This window comes from Zeus faber (assembly GCF_960531495.2).
Source record: "Zeus faber genome assembly, chromosome: 9".
Taxonomy (NCBI): domain Eukaryota; kingdom Metazoa; phylum Chordata; class Actinopteri; order Zeiformes; family Zeidae; genus Zeus; species Zeus faber.
This window is the reverse complement of record NC_137197.1, coordinates 17,945,229-17,957,083: the sequence shown is the minus strand read 5'-3', so window position 1 is coordinate 17,957,083 and position 11,855 is coordinate 17,945,229. Positions and strand designations below refer to the sequence as shown.

Here is an 11,855-nt window from a genome sequence, read left to right as displayed (position 1 = left end):
CAGTTCCTCTCTCTCTCTCTCTCTCTCTCTCTCTCGCTCTCTCTCCAGGTGTCACTATGGCTGGCAGGGTCCGTTGTGTGACCAGTGCACGACCTTCCCAGGCTGTGTCTATGGCACCTGCTCTGAGCCCTGGCAGTGTGTGTGTGACGTCAACTGGGGAGGGCTGCTATGTGACAAAGGTATATACAATTCATTGTTTTGTTTCTATGAGTTTTCTCCACAGATTTGGGATCTATGGAAATGCTGCATGTCTATTTAGAAGGGAAGTTGATTCCAGCTTTCCTGTCAAGGTGTCCGTGAGCAAGACCCTTTATCCCCCCCCTGCTTATGTCGGTTTATGTATAAATGCATTAATTTGAATGCTGATGTGAGTAAAATTAAATGGGGAATACCACCCATTTTCAGCATTAAAATGGCCCAAAGTATATCATCTACAGGCTGTTTTAGAGGTGGGGCTGTGATGTAGCACTGACGTATGCTTTGGCCACGCCCGCTGGAGAGCCTCTAGCGGGCGAATGGAATGAAGAATCTCTGCAGTTTGAAACAGCACAGTTTGAAGATGAAATCTACACTTGTTTTAGCTTTTCCAACCAAATGAGCTATATCAGACAGTAGTGCTGTGTATTTTACAACATTAAATATAATCATATGCTATCATGAACCACCTAGATTTCGAAGATTTAGAGTAAACCTTGGCCTTGTCTCGGCCCAGATTTCAAACTCTTGTTAAGATTTACATTTAACGCAGAATTGTGATTGACGAGGCGCTGCAAAAGGTCCGGCTCAACCTGGTCAAGGTGCAAAACATTTGCCTGCCAGGTGCCGCTGGAGTGAGTCCACCTTAACTTCAAATGGTGCTCAGTGCCCTGGCGGTAGTCTGGCCGCCGTGGTGTCCATCAGCGCTGTCTGCGTCAGAAATTCGTTTCTCAGTGCCACGTCTTGCGTTTTGGCAATAATAATGTTCAATCTCCATTAACTTCATTTATGCTCTTGGCGAAACCTCTCGGGGAAATAAAGTGGGTCAATGTCTGTACGTCAGGTGTCAGGCTCTTCCGAGCACTTTCAGTGCAGAGCCCGGTGATCCTCGCCGTGACCCCCACCACCACCGTTTCAGCTTCTCCCACCACTTTGTCGCGAAATGTTCTCTTCCCCAGCCTACGCCCTCCCCTCGTCGCTCCCGCTGTGGGAGCCGGGGATCTGCGAGGCACACAAGGGCCCCAAGGACGGTGCATTGTTGAGGGGAAAGGTGATAGCCTTGGGTAAAGCGAACGTGAGCCGGGCTGGGCTGGCTGCTGCTTAGCTAGGTGGGGTCCTAAGCTGTTTCTATTCATCCAGGAGTGCTCTGTCAAGCTGTGGGGACACAAAGGGACTGCAGGCAGGGAGGACGTCACTAGGGACAGCAAGGCTTTAATCAGTCTGAACACTAGAGGCCACAGTCCCTGATTACACTGCGCAGATGTGGATTCCCCTTTGCTCAGAGATGAGGGTCTGTGTTTCAATGTGTGTGTGTGTGTGTGTGTGTGTGTGTGTGTGTGTGTGTGTGTGTGTGTTTTCTTTGTCTCTATGTGCGTGTATTCGTGTAAGACGGAGACAGCTGGGCAACAATGAGTTTAAAGTGGCAATCTGTAGGATTATTTTGTTTTTTATTTTGTTGAAAAATCGTATAATTGATGCTTTTTAAAGCTGCCGCCTTTATAAGAAACAGTATTTGTATTTGCATTGTGCGCACCCTGTGTATGCTGTTCCCATTGTTGGTGGCGGGGTCCACCTTTCCTGGCTGGAATTCAAATGTCGAGTAGGACATAGGCAGAAAGGCAAGCCTCAGATGAAAAAATATCCCCACCAAGCGACCAAGGAAAAAACTTAAAACAAACCAGTGATCAGGGGAAAGCATACTTTTAAAACTAATTTAACCCCTTCAGCAGATATTGAAACAAAAACGTTGCAGTTTATTATGGCACTTGCCGTGCAATCCACCCCAACACAACCGATCTTATTGATCGTCTCCAGAGAGGTGGGCCCTCACGGGTTTTGTCGAAATGCTTTTTCACTCATTACCTGTCCTCTCCTGTCCCAGATCTTAACTACTGTGGGACGCACCAGCCGTGTAAGAACAGCGGAACATGCTCCAACACAGAACCCAATGAGTACCAGTGTGATTGCCAAGAGGGGTTCAGAGGACGGAACTGCAACATCGGTGAGTGGTTATTATTTATTTTGACCAAGTCTTGGGGGAAAGTTTGTGTGGGCATTGATTTATTGTATCAATATTTTGTCACATTTAACGGTGGATTAAAATGCATATAGACAAATGTCTTCCAATTACTTTCATACCACCTACTGGGGATCAAACAGGAACATAAGACGCCAAAAGTGTCTCATAAACCGCAATTCCCGATGTTGATCTGGGTGCCAAAATAATTGGGAGTGTGTGTTTGCTGCTGTACTCTTTTCGTCAAACTTTCTTTCCTCTACCCTCTTCCCCTCCTCCCTCTCCACACGCTGTCCATCTTCTTCCCTTCCTGACTCTTCCCCTCTCTACCTCCTCTTCCTCCTTCCATCTGTCCGTCAGTGGAGCACGCTTGTCTCTCCACCCCCTGTGTGAACGGCGCAACGTGCCTGGAGGACCCGACCGGCTTCAGCTGCATCTGCACCGACGGTTGGACGGGACCCACCTGCACAGAAGGTGAGCGTCAGACAGTAGGTGCCATGCACACACGCGCGCACGCTCACAAACGCACGCGCGCACGCACTTACACACACGCATACACGCACACACACACACACACACACACACACACACACACACACACACACACACACACACACACACACACACACACACATTAGGAGCTGAAGAGTCGGCGGGTGTGCGATGGCATGTTATTAACTGTTGCTGCGGGAAAAAAAAAGCAGTTCATGATTCCAATCAATTCCCCAGAGGAGAGTGATCTACTCAGAACACAAACAGCAATCAAGGCTCCCTCACTCTATTTCTCTCCACAATCCTCTCTTTCTTTTGTTCTCTCTTTTTTGGCAAAAGTTCTGTGGTGCGACGTAAGTGCAGCATCAGACTATTATATCTGTCCATCTCTCTCTCTCTCTCTCTCTCAGTTGCTTTCTTCGCGTGTGTGTGTGTGTGTGTGTGCGTCTGTGTGTGTGTGTGTGCGTGTCTGTCTGTCTGTCTGTTAGAAGGACTTTACGATTACGTATCCAAAGCCGACAAAAGCAGCACAATGACATGGTGTTGGCGGGACACATTCAGTACTCTGTCCCACCGTACACTTAGGTCCTCTAACTTTAAAACACATGTGAGTCTGGCTTAAAGAAAGAAGACTTAGAATAACAGAGATTTTAAATTAAAGAGCAGCATTTCTTCCCCATCTCAGCCGGAACCAGGCCGTGTGACTTGGTAGAAGGAAGAGCTGCTAATAATAACAATTCTTGGATATCATAGAGGCACGGTACTACTGTCTTTTGCCTCCACTGCCCTTTAAACGTGTCTATTATAAGATCCAATAGAAAGCGCTTATGGGCTCGCTCTATTTCAAGCCCGTCGAGCAATTCAATTTAGTCGGGTTGTGTCCGAGGGCACAGTTCAGCTGCGGGGCAAAAGTGAGGATTTTCTACTCCAGAAAATAGTTGACTATTCATTTACTTTATTGCTTATTTCTTAATTAATGATTTTTCTATCCAGCTATCTTTCCATTTTCTTCTCTCTTTTAAAATCACTGTTATCCTGTTACATTCATCATTGCGATCAGAATTGACCCCAATCTCTAAAATGCTTTAGACTTTTCAGTGGTGGCTGTTTCAATACTCAAAGAAAAAGAATACCAATACAATATAATCCCCTCAATTATGTAAGTAGTTGTGATTAGTTGCTCCCACGCCTGTTTATCAATTTTAATTATGCATTTGATATTTACTCGCGTTCCGTTATCTAATGTCTACTGCCGTGACTGCTGACATTTGGAGCACCTGTCACCTGCGCCCGCTCTCTCGTGGCCAGATTTCAGCAGCACGCACATTTCATCAGATGTCCCATTTTATTGTTTTGGGGTGGATAAAAGGTCACTGATGTTTTTGACGGATTACATCTGAACCATCACAACAGTCTGTCTCTGGCTTCAGTGGGAGAGGGATCACGTAGGCCGTGTGTGTGCGTGTGTGTGTGTGTGTGTGTGTGTGTGTGTGTGTGTGTGTGTGTGAACGTGTGTGTGTGTGGTGTGTATGCACAAATGTGTAAATGTGTGTTTATGTGGAAGACTTACTGTGAGATAAACGCTGTAGTTTCCTCCCCTAAACCTTAACCCGTGTGCGGTGTGTGAGTTTGGGGAACGCAGGTGCAAGCGAGCAGGAGCAATGTGCATAAACACGCAGTCGTCCCACGTCGCCAGTTCTCAGCCTCAGAGCAGATAGGTGAACACCTCCGCAATTTAGCTTTTTCAGGAGAGAGAGAAGAAACACAGACTGAGTGTGTCGGAGAGAATACAATAGAGCATACAATAAATAAATTGCAAAAATAATAATAAATTGATCTATGTTGTGGAGGAATTCAAAATATGATTAAAATATACATGTTTTAAATGATATTGTAATTTTCTTTTACTTTATTTAATAGACAATCCCCAAGCCAATAACCCCGACAGTATTTAGTCTATTTTGCATTTAGGGAATGAACTGGAAATTCAGCATGTTTTTATTTTAGCACCAAGTAAAAATAAATAAAAGATACAAACATGAATACCACATCAGAAATCATAAGATCACATTATCTTTTCATTGATTATTCCAATATTTATTTAACTGTTGTTCGTCATCATTGTTTGAGTTTCAAGCAGCGATTCATCATCGTCTTTACTCCGTGCAGCTCTTCAGCTCATAAGTGACACAGATAAAGATTATTATTATTTTTATTTTTTTGGGGACGGGGAAGCAAATGGTCCATATGACCACTCTCGCTTGCCATAGCACCCATTCAGCTTCTTGCACCTCCAATTGAACCGACTTAGTCATGTGCAGTAAAATAAGATAAATCGACCTTTCCGACAGCTCCTCCTGCAGGATGGCCACATCTGCGTGAACGCCGCCCGATGGAGACAGAGGTTAATTGGGCACAGGTGCACCTTCTTGCCCCCCTGGGTCACTCCCACCCCTCTCCTCCCAAACAAGACAGCATCCCACCCAACACACACACACACACACACACACACACACACTCTATCTGGCATTATTGAATATTTATAGCCGGAGCCGCACTAACAATTGGCATAGAGGCCTACTGTATCTGTTTCTGCGTGGGGGTGGCAGGGTGGGGGTAGTGGTCGGGTGGGGTGGGGGTGGGGGGGTAGAGGGGCTCCCCAGGGAACATATAGCGAGCGGTTTGTCTGGCCCGTAAGAAATGACAGTCCTAACCCCAACACGTCTCCGTTTTCAGACTAGATTTATATACGTCACAGATATTAATTAAAGGCTCCTTTGTTTGTTGTGAATTCCTGCTCTTGGTTCGGGTGGGCTTTCGGCCGCAGCTCGACTTGAGTTATTACTGAGCAGGGTTGGATGCAGGGTCAGGGGGACAGAAAATGATTGTTCGTCAGGGTTAGGTAAATGAAAAAAGGTTATGAGAGAGGAGTGGCCGGTGGGGGAGAAATACTGTATAGCATGGAGCCGCGCATGAGAAGATGTGTGAACGCCGCTCAGACGTGCCATTCAGGTTAGACATGATTAACCCCATGAAATATATCTCGCTGTCTCTGTGTCCCTGTTTGCTTTTGCTTGTCTTTGTTTATTCATCCCCCTTAATTTCTGCCTCTTAATATTCCCTGTGTTTTAAATTCTTCAGAGGAGGAGTGAAACCAGCCGTGGCAGCTCCTTCCGTCCATTTCTATTCCACCCCTCGCTCTCCCTTCTGCCAGCATGCTCTCCTGCTTTCCAGTTCGTCTGCTTTTCAGTTGAAATTACATCTTTCGATCTCTCCCTCTCTCTCTCTCTCTCTCTCTCTCTCTCTCTCTCTCTCCGCCCTCTCCCTCTCTCTTTCTCTGGGAGAGCTACAGTATGAGGTGTGAAGTATATGCAGCAGAAGATTTTATTTATCACTGTTTGCGCAGGAACCAAAGGGAATAAAAAACACATCCTGCAAAAGCATATGCATGCCAATGCAACGAGGATCTCGCACGCACACACGCACACACGCACGCACGCACGCACGCACACACACACACACACACACAATGAAATGCATTTTACTCACCATTTTTCCAACACTTATCCAAATAAACCATCCCATTACACAGACCAATAGCTCATGCACAAATTTTCATATCTCTCTCTCTCTCTCTCTCTCTCTCTCTCTCTCTCTCTCTCTCTCTCTCTCTCTCCGCCAGCGGTGAGGCAGTGTGATCTGAGCCCATGCGGTAGGGGGGCAACGTGTCAGGAGTCTCCCGAGGGGTACCGGTGCCTCTGTCCCCCCGGATGGACAGGCAGAACATGCCAACTGGGTTAGCACAGTATTTTTTAAACACATGTTTAGATAAAAGAAAAAATTATAAAAAAAATGTTTATGATTATTGAAATGTTCTGTGAAATGATATAAGGGGCTTTTTGCCATGATATATCTCACTAATTACCCCTTTCACCGCTTGTTTTGAAAAATAAATTGGGGCCACTGTGAAGGAACAATGCAATGTGTGTGCTATATTTTCAACATTATATTCAAATAATAATATATGATTACGTATTTTTAAATGGGGCATGTACAGAGCCAACAGCATATTAAAGCATCCATTAGTTCATTCTCTTTGTGAACCAGCATGCACGAGGCATTGACACACTTTTTGTGCGACACAACAACAAAAAATTTCCCAGGAGGTGCAAAGATAGACAGTACAGCAGAGCATATTGTATTGAATCAGTGCCATACACACACACACACGCACACACACCAAAATGCACATACACATAAAGGCTTGCGGCTTCTAGTGGGAAAACAGAGACATATTTCAGCATGACAGACTCTCTTACTCCTTCGTTCCAGTGATACGTTACTCTGACACTTGATAATCCCCCCTAGCTCTACTTTGCTGTTCAGCAGTCTAACCTACACTGCGCGTGCCTCACACACACACTGACATAAACACGGTCTCACTTTCTCCCATACACCCGCAAACGCACAAAATTATTTGTCACAACACTGACTATCGAATCAGCCTGTAAGCAGAGCATCGGATGAGATCCAAGCGATACCATGCAGGTATACTTTCTATCAGTCTCACTCTTTTTATTAGGCCAATTCCCTCATCCACTTCCTCATGTGAATCAGTGGCTATTCACTGAGCACAATCCCGAGGCACTTCCTATAGACCGCCCCCCTCTTCCTCCCTGCCTCTCTTCCTTTGTCTCATGTGCTCTCTCCCCCGCTCCGTGACACCGCTGGTGTTAAATACTGATGGGATGCTCACCGGTGGCCACAGGTTTGGATTACCTATAAAACACTGACTACTTCCTCCTCATTCTTTCAGTGTCACATTCTAATCCCTCCCTTCTCGCGATCAGAGGAGCCGGCCCTCGGGTGTTAGTGGGTGGAGGCTCACTTCAAAACTCTGAGAATGGCGACGGGGGGACAGGGACGTATAGATGCCACATTACTGTGGGGAGGGGTGGGAGGTTGGAAATATTTAGGTGGTTTTCATTTCTGGGAACTAATTTGAAAAAAACCCTTTTACTCCATGTTACACCATGGTATGTATGGTGCCTTTCTAACATAAAAATGACATTGGATGAATTACGAGTGTAATTAAAATAGTTTGCATCCCTATGAGCCCTACTAATTTTCAACTTTAATTTCTACGTTTAAATGAATGTTGAACAGTATCAGTCTTCCATGCTTAGTCTTGTAATATTGTGGTTATTTGTTTGGCAAGCTTTGGAGTTGGCTCTTCTATGTATTTGTAGATGTACGAAGTATGTTTGAAGTCAAATTTAATTTAATTATGGTAATGACAGAAAATGTCATGTCATGAATGTTGTTTGTGTCGATAAATCAGCATGTCCAATCGTCTCGTTTCTTTCTAGACACCAATGAATGCGAAATTGGCGTCTGCGTTCATTCCCGCTCTTGCCGCAACCTGATTGGTGGATACCTGTGTGACTGTCTTCCTGGTTGGGTGGGGTCCGGCTGCGACATCAGTGAGTATGGCGGAGGTGGAGAGGTGGACGATGAAGCGCCTCGGCGCATTGTGTTCAAACAGCACTTTCCTCCCGGGCACTGGGCCTGCGTGCAGTGTTTCATCTGGTCGCGATAACCAACTCCATCAATCACCCGAACACCTTAAAAAAATATAGCACTCACCTTATTCATCAGCCTGGCAGTGATGTGCTGTTTTTCGGTGTGACTTCTCCCCACTGCATAATGAACAGCATCATTACGGAACATCCACGCCAAGCATTCAGATCGATCACAGCTGTCGCGCAGGAAATCCTGTATTAATGAGCTATTACTCTAATTGCTTTCGTTCTGTTCTCAATCTTATCTTCATCTTGCACTGCAGGCAGTCTCTTACACTAGAAATACTATCAAATGTTTATTAGGAAATAAAAAAGAAGTTGTATGTTTACTGCAAAACAGATATTTCGGAGTGGCGACTTCATGGTTTGTTACCGGTTCTCTCTGATCCATAGGGAACAGCAGCTGCCATGACTTGTGTCTGAATGGAGGACGGTGTGAGGTGAGTCTCCGCTTAACTTGTCCCCTTGTCTTGTTTATCTGTATATAATTTGTCCCCTGCCTTGTTTTCCCATTACTGTTTCAATTTCTCAACCGTAATTGGGATTTCAGTGCTCCCTTTACCGCCCGTGCTATCTGCTCAATACTAAAAACAACGAAGCTCACATAAAAACATTTGAAAAAAAAAAATGCTGCTTCATGGACAAAAACTGTAATTTGACTGTTTTAATCCATTTAAATCCCAAAACATTACAGCTGTTAAAAGCAAGCAATTGCCTTTTTATCCTTTTTATTCATTCTCGAGTTTGGCTTGGTAGTTATCTGTAGTGATTGAAGCCACTTGCCATCCTGAAACAGTCCTCCATTAATCTCCCATGATATATATTCATCCTGATGTAATATTGTTATAATCCTTACTACCGACATCAGTATAATTAGCGCTCCATTCCGATACATTATTTTACACTTAACATTCGCATGAGTACTAATTAAAATGTCTGTTTTATGGCCATGGTCTATATCATCCGGCGCAAATGTATTCTATCCACCCAGGACCTGGTTTCAGGATCTCGATGCTTGTGCACGCCTGGTTTCTCTGGGAAATACTGCCAGACGGTGGTCAGTCCATGTGATAGCGGCCCCTGTCTCAACGGAGGACGATGTGTCGAGAAGGATGAAGGCACCACCACCTGCACCTGTTCTGCTGGATACTCAGGGCTGCATTGCGAGGTTAGTGCATTTCTTGTCACTCCTGTCTGCAAACCAACACTCAACAGAATTATACTCAATATTCAATATTTAGGATTGTCTTGGGGAAACACCCCAGTCTGAGAAGATATTGTGTGGGAAGAAATGGTTCAGGTTACTGATGAATTGTATATCTGCCTTCACTGTACGCTGGATGATTGCAGTCAACCAACAGAATATAGTAAGAATAAAAGTTGAAGTTCATACCTTCTTTCCACCAGATTTTCTTCTCTGTTTTAGCTGAGCTTTATGTATTTTCTATAAGGCTGTGTCCACCTATACACTTCATTAATTGAGCCTCGGGTTCGTGTAACATACTTTTGGCAACCTCTGCATTTGTAAAACTGCTGAGTTGGCAGTGCATAGAGTGAGCAAAATTTACAAAAAATATAAAGTGGTTCTATGGACACTACATAACAGTACATAGCATATTTTGTACTGACAGTGTGACAATGTTTCTGTTCATCAATATCAGTGAACCTGACCTGACTCGCTTTGGAATTTTTCGTTTCATCAAACATTGTGTTATGTATTGAGGAATAATCAGAACAATTTCCCTTATTATTAATGTCTCACACCAAAATTTGCTTTTCATCCTTTAAAAAAAAAAAATCACAGATAGAATTAGATCTGTGCATTCCCAACCCCTGCCAGCAGGGGGTGCCCTGCCACAGCATGGAGGGTCGGTATATCTGTGCCTGTCCTCATGGATTTTACAGCAATGAATGCATGAGCCTCAAGGACCCCTGCATTGGTCAGCACTGTCCAGGTGAGGGAAGTGTGTGTGTGTGTGTGTGTGTGTGTGTGTGTGTGTCTGTCTGTCTGTCTGTCTGTCTGTCTGTCCACCTGCCCGTTCGTCCGTCTGTCTGTCTTTCTCTCAAGCCTAACTCCCTCCTCCATGTCTCAAGGTGCAATATCCGACACGGCGCACGGGGGGATCAGCTTCTACATGGTGGTGGTCGGCGTGTCAGCCTTGGTGGCCGTCTGCGGCTGTGCCGCCTGCGCCTTCTTCCTCTCCCACCTCCACCGGCGAAGGAAAAAGCGACAAAGCGGTCCGCAGGAGGAGGGCATCAACAACCAGAGGGAGTTTGTCACCCTGATCAGAAATGTGGAGCGCCCCGCCCCGCTCCTGCCGCCGGTCAGCCAGCACACCCCGGCGCCGGCCCCGGCCCCCGTCCCGCGTTGTTACGAGGAGATTGAACTCACTTTACCTCCATCCCCGGCCCCTTCACACCCCTCCCCAGCACTAAAACCAGCCCACGCCGCCAAACTGGACATCTCGAACCTCGAGAGGGAGAAGCTGAACCGCTTTCACTACACAGACAACCAGGAAGTGGAGATCTGATGTCTGAACTCTAGAACCTCTTCCTCGGAGGAGTTTTGTTTCTGTTCCATTTCGTGTTCTTCGCGCTGTCTGGCTAGCGGGGCCGAGACGATTAACAGTCGCTGTACTTCCTGAAGGGATGGTATCGGTGAACCTGACCTGACTCTGCTTTGGGAAGTTGAACCTGTCCTGCAATATTTATGACCCCGGGTGGTCATCTGCAGACCCCTGGGGGAGCAGCGCCGGCTTAGCAGGAGGGTGCGACGGTCTCATGGTGTTGTCATCCGTTTTGAGGACTGAAATCAGTAAATAGCAGAGGCGTCAGACATCGATTGGTCTTTGGCTGTGGAGTTCATCGAGACCCTAGAGCTAATGTGCTGACAGTGAGACTTTCCTTGAGGCCTGCAGCTGTGTGCCTCAGTCCTGTGCTCTGTTCTCAAGGGAAATATAGCGTCCTTGAGGATAGACCTCAGTAGGTCCCTCTCCATGGGTTTCCCAGTAGTCCCTGATGCCATTTAACAGCTGGATGCTTCTATTTAAACCTCAAATCCACATGTACCACGAGAGAGAGGGTTGAATACTATGATTGGATTTGTTGATTAAATGTTTGTGTGCCTGTGTCCGTTGTGCGTGTTTTTACGTGGAAATTAAAGAAAAGTATGTATGTATGTATGTATGTATGTATGTATGTATGTATGTATGTATGTATGTATGTATGTATGTATGTATGTATGTGTGTGGTAAAAGATTTTGGAAAAATCCACGCACCTGACTGAACGATTTCTATCAAAAGAGAGAATGTGCTCTGGATCGGATCACAAAGCATTTAAACCTTGGAAAGACATGTTTAAAAAAATATACACTGTTGCCTGTACCGCCTCTGTAATTCTACAGTTGTCAAAGATGTATGATTTTTTTCATACCCGTGTGTATAATAGCTTCATTGTATATAAATATACTGTACATATTGCGCCTTTTTTTTATTGTGGTTTGGTTTGAGTCACTTTTTCTTGTCTCTTTCCTATCTTGCTTTCCTTTTGGAGCTGCAAGCAGATGTGG

The 11,855-nt window shown here is 45.3% G+C and overlaps 1 protein-coding gene across 1 annotated transcript in view; it reads left to right on the top strand.

The window, feature by feature from the left end:
* LOC307235316 (uncharacterized protein) overlaps positions 1-11,764 on the top strand; it is a 40,764-nt gene extending 29,000 nt beyond the window's left edge. The window contains exons 6-14 of the mRNA XM_080007351.1: positions 49-179; positions 2,078-2,197; positions 2,573-2,686; positions 6,387-6,500; positions 8,074-8,187; positions 8,680-8,726; positions 9,278-9,454; positions 10,091-10,241; positions 10,381-11,764. Coding sequence (XP_079863477.1) covers positions 49-179; positions 2,078-2,197; positions 2,573-2,686; positions 6,387-6,500; positions 8,074-8,187; positions 8,680-8,726; positions 9,278-9,454; positions 10,091-10,241; positions 10,381-10,817 — 1,405 coding nt within the window. The 3' untranslated portion in view covers positions 10,818-11,764. The remainder of the gene's footprint in view (positions 1-48; positions 180-2,077; positions 2,198-2,572; positions 2,687-6,386; positions 6,501-8,073; positions 8,188-8,679; positions 8,727-9,277; positions 9,455-10,090; positions 10,242-10,380) is intronic.
* The last annotated feature ends 91 nt before the right edge of the window (positions 11,765-11,855 follow it).